Source organism: Amblyomma mixtum, chromosome 5 (assembly GCF_055824585.1).
Source record: "Amblyomma mixtum isolate Tamu chromosome 5, ASM5582458v1, whole genome shotgun sequence".
In the NCBI taxonomy this organism is placed as follows: Eukaryota; Metazoa; Arthropoda; class Arachnida; order Ixodida; family Ixodidae; genus Amblyomma; species Amblyomma mixtum.
Window position 1 is genome coordinate 46,980,470 of NC_143016.1, and position 12,228 is coordinate 46,992,697.

A 12,228-nucleotide genomic window follows, 5' to 3' on the forward strand; every position below is an offset into this window, starting at 1 on the left:
CAGTGCTTCATATTGATATGGTTTGCCACTATTCCGTGTTCGCATTTACACTCGTCGCATAGTGTGGACTACCGTACTAACCTCGGGACGAGATCTGGCCAGGTTGTTCAGCTCGCAGGGGTCTTTCTCGACGTCGAACAGATATACAGAGTCCTTCCCTGAAAAATTCTCAGTTTTCTTCTTTCCACATGTCAGCGTTGCCTTCTTCCGCCAGTCTTTAGAAAAGTTCAGATGCTTCGTTTTGTAGAAGCGCCTCAAAGCGTTGGCCGCCTGGGACTTTGCGACTAGCCGGTCCAGGTCGTCGAACGGACGGCGGCCGCCCCGCACAGGATACCGCTGGTTGAACAGACCGGTGCCGTCCAATACCAACTTGTACTCGTTATGGCGCACCGCCGCGGCATGCAAAATCCAGGCGTCGTAGTTGTAGAGCATCTCGACGCGTGGTGAGGGCAGCCCGAGCGACAGGGAACGCCACATGTCCACTCCGTCTATTGTTCCCAGATTCGCTACGTCGCCTCCTGAAAGCGCAGGAAAATTCATAAGTGATGTTAGAGAGCGACAAGCATGAGCGAGAGCGTTGTATAGGCCGCTCAAAAAGAACAGAATAGTGTTCGTGATATAAAATTGTGGAATTGAGAGCTGAAATGACTATGAGGAAAGGGTCATCAGCGCACTAGACACTGAACGATTTCGTACGTTGAGGCAGTTTTGTGATGGAAAGAACCGACCGGTCGGTTGCTTTCAGTTTCTCCAGGATCGACTCTTGTCATGTGCATATAACAGCTAAATGGCAGGAATTATTCAATTCGCGATTATTTCAGCCATGTTGTTCAGCGAGCGCACTCAAAAGTGCATCAACATGCACGAACGGCAAACTCCCAGTTAAACTCCGTTTTCATAGACGTTTTCATATGGGAACTTAAAAAATTGTGCGACAGCTAACAGAACAAGCTGAAGAAAAATGTAAAGACATCTACGCGACAAGCGCTGTTCGCTTAAGTTGCGTCCAATATCTGGCTATTCTGGTGGCAATCCACTTAGTATATCTTCCTTGTTATTTGCCGAAGCTTCTAAAATAACGCGGACGTGTTAGCGCCTTTTCTTTCCTACGGTAAACCAAATGTAGTCGTCGCAGCGCAGCGAAGGCTACACGAACCTTTTACCAATAGTTACTTTTAGCATAGTCGTCAATGGACATTTTAGCATAGCGCACACCGCAACCGCTGCCGCGTACCGCGCCGCGCCACTGAGCATGCGCAGATCGCCCTTGTGGCGGCAGATGGCGCCACGTTCCTATCAACAGCACGCCCGCCTGCTGCATCATGACCAATCAGCGCATGCGCAGTGGCGTGGCGCGGTACGCGGTAAGCAGTAGCGGCAGCGGTACGCGCTATGCTTTCAGTGTCTATTATGTAAATGTTCCGGCACAGTTATGACGTTGATCTGTGTAGCAGCAACACACATGGGGCCTTCTAGTGCTGACTTTATTACACAGTTCTGAATCTGTATGGTTCAGGCTAACTGAACGGTGACAGTAGTTTAGATATTGGATCCTCATTGTTCTGATGTTCCTTATTCCTTCAATTTTTAATCGTTAAACAGGTTTTCAGTTACTGTAAATTGTGACTATGTACAGAGGGCAAAACGCATGTCTAGAACACACTCTGAGAGTGTTTCGGGCGTAACACGCGATAACTAGCCGTAAGATTTGGTTAAAAATGGTCTGGATGTAAACATGTGCTGTTAAACTCATAAAATTTCATCGTCATTTTTCGCTTTCTTGGTCGCAGCGGCTTTGGGAGCTCCGGAACGCACAGTTTGGTTGTTCTAGGCATGCGTTTTGCCCTCTGTACTGGCAGAAACTTTAGTACGGCTTCCGTTCACTATAATTACTGAAAACCTATTTCAAGATTCGGGTACGTTACCTTTCTGTTCGAATTAGCTTATTCTTAGCATACTCTTTAAATGGCGCGTGTGCAATCATGCAAATGTGGCGCCATAGGTACCTGTATAAAAATAAATAAACTTAATATACTGCTCTTGCGACATATTGTACTGCGACCGACATATAAAACCCTAACATTAAAAAATCCTGACGAAGCAAGGTTGCGTTTACCTCACTAATCCTACAAGTTATTACATCCTTGAAGATATGATTACCTGCACTTGGTGCGGTTGGAATCCTCAAACGTTGAAAAAACAAAATGGACTTCGTACTACTGAAACCATTTCGAACAGCGAAAACCTGTGCACTCACCTCCTATTGAGTAGAATGTAGGTAGCCAGTCCGTGATGTGCATCAGTTGTTTGGACACTGTGCGGTGGTGCTTGAGAAGGGGGCTCCAGATGAAGGCAGCGGACTTGGTGCCTCCTTCCCAGAGTGCGCCCTTCGCGCCGCGCAGTGGCCAGTTGAAGCTGCGGGAGGCGTGGGCGCCGAAGGGAGCTCCGCCATTGTCGCTGCTGAAGACAACGACGACATTGTCCAACATGCCGGCATCGTTTAGCGCCTGGAACACCTCGCCTACGGACTGGTCCAATGCGTCCAACATCCCTGCAATACACGAAGACCGCTCGTTAAGGGCAACTGAAGCGGCTTCAAAATTCGACGTGCTTAAAGGTGCAGTGAAGAGGAATCTGAACTCGTCTTTTTGCCGCGGGAACTAGATCTATACGTTCCGAGCCTTCTGAGAAACTGCGACGTATTGCGCTGTGTGGCCGATTTCCCTAATTAAATCGAATTAACTTCCGGCTCCCGCCTTTATTTTTTGAATTCTCCTCGTACGGTGGCCGGAGTCGACCAACGCGTGGAGTGCCTTTCAGCCAGCTCCGTGGAGGCCTTGCTTTCGCTTTATTTTGTTTTTTAGGTTTCCGTGAATAAATAGTTTCATTCGCAGATAATATAGCCGCAAAATAAGCCCACAGAAATAAGAATACGCGCGGACTATTTGCTACTACGGATTACTACGTATTACTCCGCCGATGGCACAGCGGCAAGCCGCCGCGGGACTGGGTGAAAGGCACTCCACGCGTTGGTCGACTCTCCCCAACGTACGGGGAGAATTGAAAAAAAAAAAGGCGGGAGCCGGACGTTAATTCGATTGAATTAGGGAAATCGGCCGCACAGGGCAATAAGTCGAAGTTTCTAAGAATGTTCGTAACGTGTCGATCGAGTTCCCGCGGCAAAAAGACGAGTTCAGGTTCCTCTTCACTGCACCTTTAAAAAAGGTCAAATGCGTGATATTTTCCGGTGAAACAAGCGAAGTTGCGTATTTCGAGCTATCATTTGAAATGACGACATAGTCGCTAAATAAATCAGCGAAGGCGTCCAGGCTTCTACGCAGCGTATAATGCAGGGCAGGTGCCATACTAATGACGTCATGTACGACGGCGCAACGTTTCCAAGGAATGAACAGTCGCTTGAAGGAAGGAAACCAACGCCGCTGAAGGTAAAGCCCGTGAAGCTTCGCTTAGCGGCATCGGACGACGCCCGGCAGGATGTGGGCGAAGGCAGCGCCTAAATGAAATCTCGCCAGCATGAACATCATCATGAGTTCCTCCACACTCCTTCGAGACAGTGAGAAGAAGCCTGAATATCGTCGCGACTTTAATCAATGATTACGTCACCATTTTAAATGGTAGCGCAGAAATACTTCTCATTACCAAACAGCTTTTTGCACTCGAATCCTTAAATATTATCGAAAAAAAAAACTTTTCAGTTTCACTTTAACTGCAGACTCTCCTCAGCGGGTTGAGAGTAAATTAAAGAGATAAGGACGACAAATTGAAATTGGCCTGTGTAGCTAATTACCTCGTTTTAATGAAATAGAAGTTTAGTTTAATTGGAAGGTAGAAAGTTAGAAAAATATAAATGGAACTGTCATGCCAAGCGCCATTTTCCCAAATGAACTTTCCCATCTTTCTTTTTTTCGTAGCGGATCTCTGGGGCTAGACCACACATCGGTTTATTTATTGTCGGCGAGCACGGAGTCTTTTTCGATATGACGTCATGATTTCAGTTTGGTTGGAGCGAAACGATATTCTATTTTTTAATCTAATTTCTCACACCAATAAATGCGTATTTTGCTGCCGACCAAATATGAGCGCAGTGGCAAAAAGCTAAATATTCAATATTTACTAACAACAGTTGGGTAAAGTTATCTAGAATGTCCCTTTAGTCTGTGCACTAAATTACAAATATATATATATATATATATATATATATATATATATATATATATATATATATATATACCAAGAATGTTTACTATATTCGAGTATGTGCGAAATCACGCATTTGTGCCTCGTAGAAGACGACGATGCGCGAGCAGTACCACGCGGCGGAGCGCTTTTGCTAGGCCAGCCGCGAACAAAACACAACAAAACAACAAAAAAGTCCACCTCATGAATAAACTTCATTTGATGCTAGGCCATCTGCGAACAAAACAACAAAAAAGTCCAGCTCATGAATAAACTTCATTTGAACGGTAACAGGGTATGTGCTTATCTCCCTAGAACAAGAAAAAAAGATTTCGCAAAACAACCACCAAAACAAAATCACGTTGATTGGCCTGCGTGTTGTCAACCCTGCACAGCGCTGAAACGTTGAAAAATGGAAATCTCAGAGTACGTCCGGGAGACGGTTGTCTCGCTCGCGCTGTTGTACTCATGGGGCATGACATGAAATGCGTCAGTGACCGCATGGCTTAACCGGCTTACAGTAACGTCACCTGTCGCCTTGTCACCTTGACACAAGTCATTCCTATTCCAAGGCTCTCTGCGCGTCCTCAACGTCCCCGAAAGGAGGTACACCACGACTAGACTTTAATTCGAAATTTCTCAGTTCTCCGTGGGGCGAATGACTGCAGTTTCTTTTTTTTTTTTTGCGGAAATGAACATAGGGTCTCAATCTTCGCAATGCGCTAGTTTATTTCAGATATCCACATCATATCAGAAGCATTTTATTATATACAGTACTCCTACCACTTAATTACGATGCGCTTAAAGCATAGCAGGAAGTATGTGGCGGTAACGAGCGCCTAATTTCTTTAGGAAAAGCTTTCTTCACCTGCGAATATGGTTCTGTTCTTCTCTCCAATGTAGTGAAATTTGTCGATATTCTCCTGCGGTGCCTGGAAGGGGGCGTATTCTTCCGCACCGTGTGGGGCCTGATGGCTGAGCATCAGAAACATCGGCTGCAAACAGAGAAACGGAACAAACTTATAGTAATTCGCTATTTATTGTACTTATAATATAGTAGTTGAGCAGACAAGCGACGGGAAAAGAGGGGCTCGTTATAACGTACATGACGGAAGCGAACAGCCATCGAAACCAAGGAGCATACGCCATGTTTCTATTTTGTTTGTTTTAATTTGTGGTGTTCACAACTAGGAGATTAATTGGGTAATAATTTTAATGATAATTGGTCATAAAGTAGAAAAAAACAACCACACGCCGCTGGGGGGATCCGAACCTACGACCTCCGAGCACCGGACGCCAAATTCGGAGGTCGTTGGTTCGGATCCCACCTGCGGCGTGTGATTGTGTTTTTCTGCTTTCTAATGAATTATCTCTCAAATAATTAGCCAATTGCTATCCCAGTGTAGAACACCACAAATCAAAACAAAAAAAAACATCCTCTATGGTCCTTGGTTTCGAGGACTGTTGGCATCCGTCATCTATAGTATAGCAGCCAGGTGAGCACAATCCAAATGTGCTGGAAAAGGGTATGTCTTCGGACGAGTCGGCACATTTTCGAATAAAGGAACAGCGCAACCTCTACGGCACAAGGAGGAAAAAAAGCATAACAAACATGGCGCTATACTTTCCGTTCCGAATAAGCTGTACAACAGTGACTTGCGCAGGAGTTTCAACCAGGAGAAATTGAAGCCGGCGTATTGTGTCAAAAACAAAATATGGCATACACCATGCTGCAAACGTGTCTCCCGAACTGCACAGTCCTGCGGGTATTGTTTTATCAGCCAAACGGGGAGGTGTCTCAAAAACCGGTAGACAAAACACGAGAGCTCCCTAAAATCGCGTCTGAAAATCGATCTGACCCTACACTGGCTGTCGGGCGACGGCAAGCCGACTTTTAGTTTGACGAGTGTTCTTACGAACACGAGGGCTGGCGCACACATGCAATGGTAGACGTATCCATGATTTATCAGAAGCTGGACACTTGTGTCTGCAAAACATCTGTTGTGTTGTCCCGTCAGGAAATAGCGTATCTAAACAATTACACTGCACTGTAATGAGTTTTTAATCTACGATGTAATGCCTTGTTCTCCGTTATTTGGGTCGTTTTTTGCACTTCATCTCCCTACTTGTCTATTTATTTCGAGACTATAAAATTAAGATCATTAGCTTTCAGCCGCGAGTAACAGCGCCATGTCTTTTCTCAAAATTCCACTAACTATTTATTTATTTATTCATTTATTTATTTATATTATTACGTGATGGCAAGCCGATGAATACAGAACTACATGACATATGGCGATGTAACGATTTAATGGCGGCGAGTCTAGCGTCAGCCCTCCGTGATTGATTGATTGATTGATTGATTGATTGATTGATTGATTGATTGATTGATTGATTGATTGATTGATTGATTGATTGATTGATTGATTGATTGATTGATTGATTGATTGATTGATTGATTGATTGATTGATTGATTGATTGATTGATGTCCTCAGACTTAATGGCACATACCCACGGATAGCGGATACAAACGCACACATGTACAAGGAATGGAGTATTTTGATATTTCTGTGCCGCGCCACTGCCCACTTTGTCGTGTTCTAGTCCGTGACAGAATAATTATTTTCTTCTCTCTTTGACACTCTAAATCTGTTTAACTGAAAATATGCCCCTCGATGTTAAGCACGAGCATTGTGCTTATCCTTACCTTCGACTTGTTTCTGTTCTCGATGAGGTACTTTGCTCTTTCCGTGTACAGCGTGGTGGAATATTTCCCACTAGCCGACCACAGCGGCTCAGTGTTGAGCCAAAAATCAAGGCCCGTGTGACCTTCCTATAAAAAAGGCAACCACAGAGCGCTGTTTTGTACGTCCATTAAAAACAAAACACACGAATCAAAAGTCGGAGCTTTCGCGATTTCGATGTTTTCCACAGATTTGGATAATTCAAACTTTTCACGTGGCATCAGGCAAATGGGACTTCACTGCCATTCATTGGCCTCCTTAAAAATAGGCGGTTCAGCTGCATGTTAGGCCTAGCGCATAAGGGGAACGCTGGGTTAGAACCGGTTATGTAGTGCCGTACTCTGCTATTATTACCAAAAGCTCTAGACCGCGCCCAGCCAGTTCCGCTAAGCCTAGCGTCCTATCGCGTTCTGTTCTGCACTAACTTGCTCGTTATATATATTTAACATACTGGAGGTGGGCTAGCGTAGACTTATACCGGTTGACAGGACGCCGGCTGCGCATGCGCAATTGCATGCGCGCGGCCTGGTGGGGGGCGTCTGGTAAACCGGTATGTGTCTACGCTAGTACGTCCCAGCTACACGAACTCTCTCTATTATCTCTTTCTAAGGTCGCGGTTGATGTAAACGCGCTATATTTAAATGTTCAAAGCAATGCGCCCCGTGCTGGCAGCTAAAGGAGCCAGTAGTGCTTGTACTGAATCTCTGGTAACGATTATGAAAACTGTCCCTATGCGTTCAGTGCACATTATCTGCTTAAATAGTAGCTTATGCGCAGGAGCGCATTTTGTACCTTTACCCCGCTCGAATTGGGTGCCGTTTCTTTTTAAATTTCTCGCTTTGCAAGTCAATCTTCCCGTGTGCGTGTTGTCAATCTCCCCAAATTGTTGTTTTGCATTAAGTGGGGGAAACGGATTGGGACAAAAGTGAACGGGGCGGGAAACGGATTGAAAAATAAACTTGGGTGAGAATGGAAGAGATAGCGGATGGTCTGTCAGACTAACGGAGCGCATAATGAAGAAGATGTCGCCGAGGGTGGGAGAGGGTCAGTGGGGGTGTTCAGGTTGTACCAAGATTATTAATATGAATAGGATAGTCTCCGCTTGCGCAGGACCTGCTGAATTAGAGGTCTGTAGGGAGGCCTTTGTCCTGAACTTCATGGAGCCAGTGTGATGATGATGATTATTATTATTCGAGAATCATATAAGACCCATAGATATCGTGGCGTTTACTCAACAAGATTGGTTCTTTGGTTTTCCAAGCGTAAGCAGGCGCTACTGACATCATCATCATCATCATCATTATGTAAAAATAAATTGTTAAATTGGTTTTTGAGGAAAGGAAATGGCGCAGTATCTGTCTCACATATATCGGCGGACACCTGAATCGCGCCGTAAGGGAAGGGAGGAAGGTAAGAGTGAAAGACGAAAGACAGAGGTGCCGTAGTGGAGGTCTCCGGAATAATTTCGACCAGCTGAGGATCTTTAACGTGCACTGACATCGCACAGCGCACGGGCGCCTCTTGCGTTTGGCCTCCATCGAAACGCGGCCACCGCGGTCGGGTTCGAACCCGGGTACTCCGAACCCGACCGCGGCGGCCGCGTTTCGATGGAGGCCAAACGCAAGAGGCGCCGGTGTGCTGTGCGATGTCAGTGCACGTTGCGATGTCAGTGCACGTTAAAGAACCCCAGGTGGTCGAAATTACAGCTATTATGTGAATGAGGCAAAACAAAGCTAACAAATTATGCTTCGTTGCGCTGTGTTACATGAATTTAAAAACACACCAAACCATGCGACGTATCCTTGATTATGCCATATTTTCCTTGCCAGTCTGGAAACAGTGTGATGTAATTAGTTGGCCACTGAGGCGTTCCGAGACGCTTTCTTCTCGACAAGACCAGCCGTGCCATATAAATGCTCACCGTAGAGTTCATTTTAGGAACGTACGTATGTGACTGTGTGGGAGTAGTAATCTTCCTCTCCGCTGAAGAAGCCGTAAAAGCTGTCGAATCCCCGCATTGATGGAGTCCGACTGTATGTGTAAGATCCAAGGTTCCACTGCGGAGAAGAATCGAAAGAGATCACGACGACATTCAGATTTACGAAAAATAATCGATCTTAAACGCTTGCTGGTTCGTAGAACCAGGGCTCACTAGGATCCCTTCTAAAGTCACTTAATCTTTTTTCCAGTGGGTCTAGGAACCCATCGGTAAACTGCCACGTAAGCAAGGTAGACACACCTTTCCAATAAGGTGAGACTCGTATCCAAGGTCGTTCAGGTACTGAGGTAGAATGCGCATGTCCAAAGGAAGTCCCCACGGTTCAGCTACGTCGACCGCGAGGCCTTGCATGCCTAAGGGACAGAAGCAGAGCAAACGAGTCGATGAGATTTGTAACTCAGTTTAATCTGTGCACATTCTGAGCTGAAATTAGTGGTAAAATGAAGGCTGTTTTTCCGTAACAATTATAATCGTGGAATAATCAACAAATGACCACACTTTTTCTCAATATTCTAAACTCCCATGCATCCTTCCTCCTAAGCACAAAGTCTGTCTGCTAACTCGCATGATGACGAGCGTAGCGCCTCGGTGAAAGCTATGGCTAACTCTGGTCAAGTAACCCCTTAGAAACAACTCGAGTAATCCTAGTTTTCCGACCACTGTGATTCAGCTAAAAAACAAAGGTCAGATGTTTTCCAACACTTATTTTGCGACTAACTCAGAACGCTTTAAAGAATCTTGCATTCTTAAAAGCATTTGCACCACACAAAATAGCAAAGGAGATGCTTAAACATGTAGATCGAGAGAGAGAGAGAAAACATAAGATCATTGCATCTCAGCCTCACAGGCAGCAGACGCCTGGCGTCTGCTTTGGACATTATAGTAGGATACAACTTTAAAAAGCAGCAGTTGCTAACACTGGGCCGTGGTCCGCAGCGTCCTGTATTAATCCGCTGGCCAATCGCAACAGTGAACGAAATCAGCCTTTTAATGTTTCACTATACCAAACAATCCACGTATCAAAATTCTAGAGCTCATAAAGCTTGTGATAAACTTCATTTTTAGGTAACAAGAAACGTTTAAACAGCGGTCTACTTTTTCGTCGTGGAGGAATTCTGTGCGCAGAGGCTGAATGTGGGCGGAGCTTCACTGCATACTTAAGTTGTATCCGACTATAGTAGTAGAGTCGCAAGCTAGGCTAGTTAGTGCAGGTGCATTGTCGAAAAAGCTACACTACTCTAACAGATGTAAGAAGATGGAAGTGGATGTCTGGAAGTGGATGATAATGTCCTTAGGCTTAATGGCACATTATGTCTGGCTGCGTCCTGTCCACTTCCTTCGTTTTCTTCGCGTCTGGTAGCACAGCACAGTTTTTTTTTTTCGACGATCCTTTCGACTATCGGCCAACCACCGCATCGACATCTCTGAAGATCTCTCTGAAAAGCGATGAACTATCATATCAAACCATCAAATCTTTCTCCGCTAAATCCGTGAATCGGACTTCATTTTTCTTAATATACAGGCCTATTAATCATTAGAGCAGTTTGTATAGACAGTACCTATGCGCATAGGGTAAAGCCCCGTCATGAGAGCCGCCCTCGAAGGCGTGCAGGCTGGCTGGGCGTAGTAGTTATTGAGTATAATGCCGTCCGCTGCCAGGGTGTCCAAGTTTGGCGTGGGGATCTGGGTGGACCCGTGGAAGCTAGCGTCGTCCCATCCCTGCAAGAGACAGAGATGACCACTGCAGATGTAAACTGCAGCTCCCTTGATCAGCGCCATCACATTCAGTCGCTATGTCTGCCCTTTAATAGTCTCCTACTGAACGGGCACCCTGTGAACTAATCATTTAGTACTATCGTTTTGCGCTTTAACTGAAAAAAAAAATGCTGAGGCTTAACTTGGTTAAGCCTGGAGAATGCGAAGCATCATCGTGTCGCGTAATTTGGAGGCGCACAACCACAGCGACGGCGCGAGGTTGGCCCCCGTTTCTCCACTGCCGTGACGTCATCGTGTCACGTGGTGTGACGTCATGTATCACGTGATTTGGAGGCGCATAACCACGGTGAAGGGCTGAAGTGGTAGCTAAAGTAGTATGCTTCGCATAAAAAATGTAGTTTATCTCACCGTCGGGAGTACGTGTAAGCATGAAATGTATCTCAAGAAATGTGTAGCGCTGGAACCGTTTCATGCTTAATGAGTGAGAAAATAAATGGGAATTGCGTTCCGAAACGCAAAACTGCTCTCGGATGAATGTTTTAGGTTAAAAAAAACGAACTTTCCACTCACCAGATCGTCGGCTAGGATGAACACAATGTCAGGTTGTCTTTTGGCACATCGCACCAGTGGAAGCAGCAACAGCATCAACCTTAAGCGAGACATCCCGGCTGTCGGAGCGCTGTGGGAAACAAAGGTTAGCAAGGCTTATAACGTTCCCTTCTTTACCATCAAAACAGGTTTCAAGTGTGTGCTTCATGAATCTGCGGTTACACTCGTGCGCATATTTACCCTAATATGCCCTGATGCCTGTTCACAAGGTGCACACGTCATCACAAATGAGGAATGTGGGTGGTCGCAAGTCGTATGCAACTCAAGAACGAAGCTGCAAATGCCCCGAGAACGAAGCCTTGCAGCCAGCGGCGTGGAACAACCTTCATAGTTTCGTGATCGACCACTTTGCACCAGATGGCGTGATATCGCAGGGGCTAGCAGGGAGTGGGAGGGGGGCATTAACCATGGATAACGGATTAACCGCGACGTCATGACAATCGGTCGACGCCATTGGCTGGAGGGTCTCCTTCCAGGGGTAGCCGTTCAGCACGGTGGTCTGGCTGCTTGAGTCGATCGTGTGGACGAAGCGTCTCCTACGGGTGGCCGCTGACGACCCAACGGCTTCCATAGAAGACCCATGAGCCTCAACTTCCATCACCGTCACAAAAAAAAAGGACAGACGCCTCGACGATCATATTGCGTTCACTAAATAGTAGTTTACGAAAGGCTGCGTTTGAGCCCCAGCGCTGCACAGCAAAGGGGAGGCCGCGAGGAGCGTCGCGCGTCTCTCGCCATTGCATTCACTTTCGAAAAGGAGAGGGGCAGATTACTGATGTTCGTGAACCCCGGACGGTTTTCGCCTGTATCTAGCTTATCTCTGATAAATGAGAGGGCATTTTTGTTACACCAGTTTTAATGGGTTGCAATAGAGGGCGACTAGCGCATCGCACCTCGCACTCTCCACTTTTAATGTGGCGAGAAGGAAGCGCAAATGCAGTCCGTGAACGTCACCGTAGGCA

The 12,228-nt window shown here is 46.0% G+C and overlaps 1 protein-coding gene across 3 annotated transcripts in view; it reads right to left on the bottom strand.

Moving 5' to 3' along the window:
- Nucleotides 1–12,228, bottom strand: part of LOC149341994 (arylsulfatase B-like) — a 42,103-nt gene that overhangs the window by 1,531 nt on the left and 28,344 nt on the right. For all 3 annotated transcript variants that reach the window (XM_089542064.1, XM_089542065.1, XM_089542063.1), the window contains exons 2-9: nt 11,228–11,336; nt 10,501–10,660; nt 9,182–9,294; nt 8,889–8,999; nt 6,906–7,031; nt 5,066–5,192; nt 2,258–2,551; nt 82–518 (exon numbers count right to left, since the gene is read on the bottom strand). In XM_089542064.1, coding sequence (XP_089398190.1) covers nt 82–518; nt 2,258–2,551; nt 5,066–5,192; nt 6,906–7,031; nt 8,889–8,999; nt 9,182–9,294; nt 10,501–10,660; nt 11,228–11,320 — 1,461 coding nt within the window. In that variant the 5' untranslated portion in view covers nt 11,321–11,336. The remainder of the gene's footprint in view (nt 1–81; nt 519–2,257; nt 2,552–5,065; nt 5,193–6,905; nt 7,032–8,888; nt 9,000–9,181; nt 9,295–10,500; nt 10,661–11,227; nt 11,337–12,228) is intronic.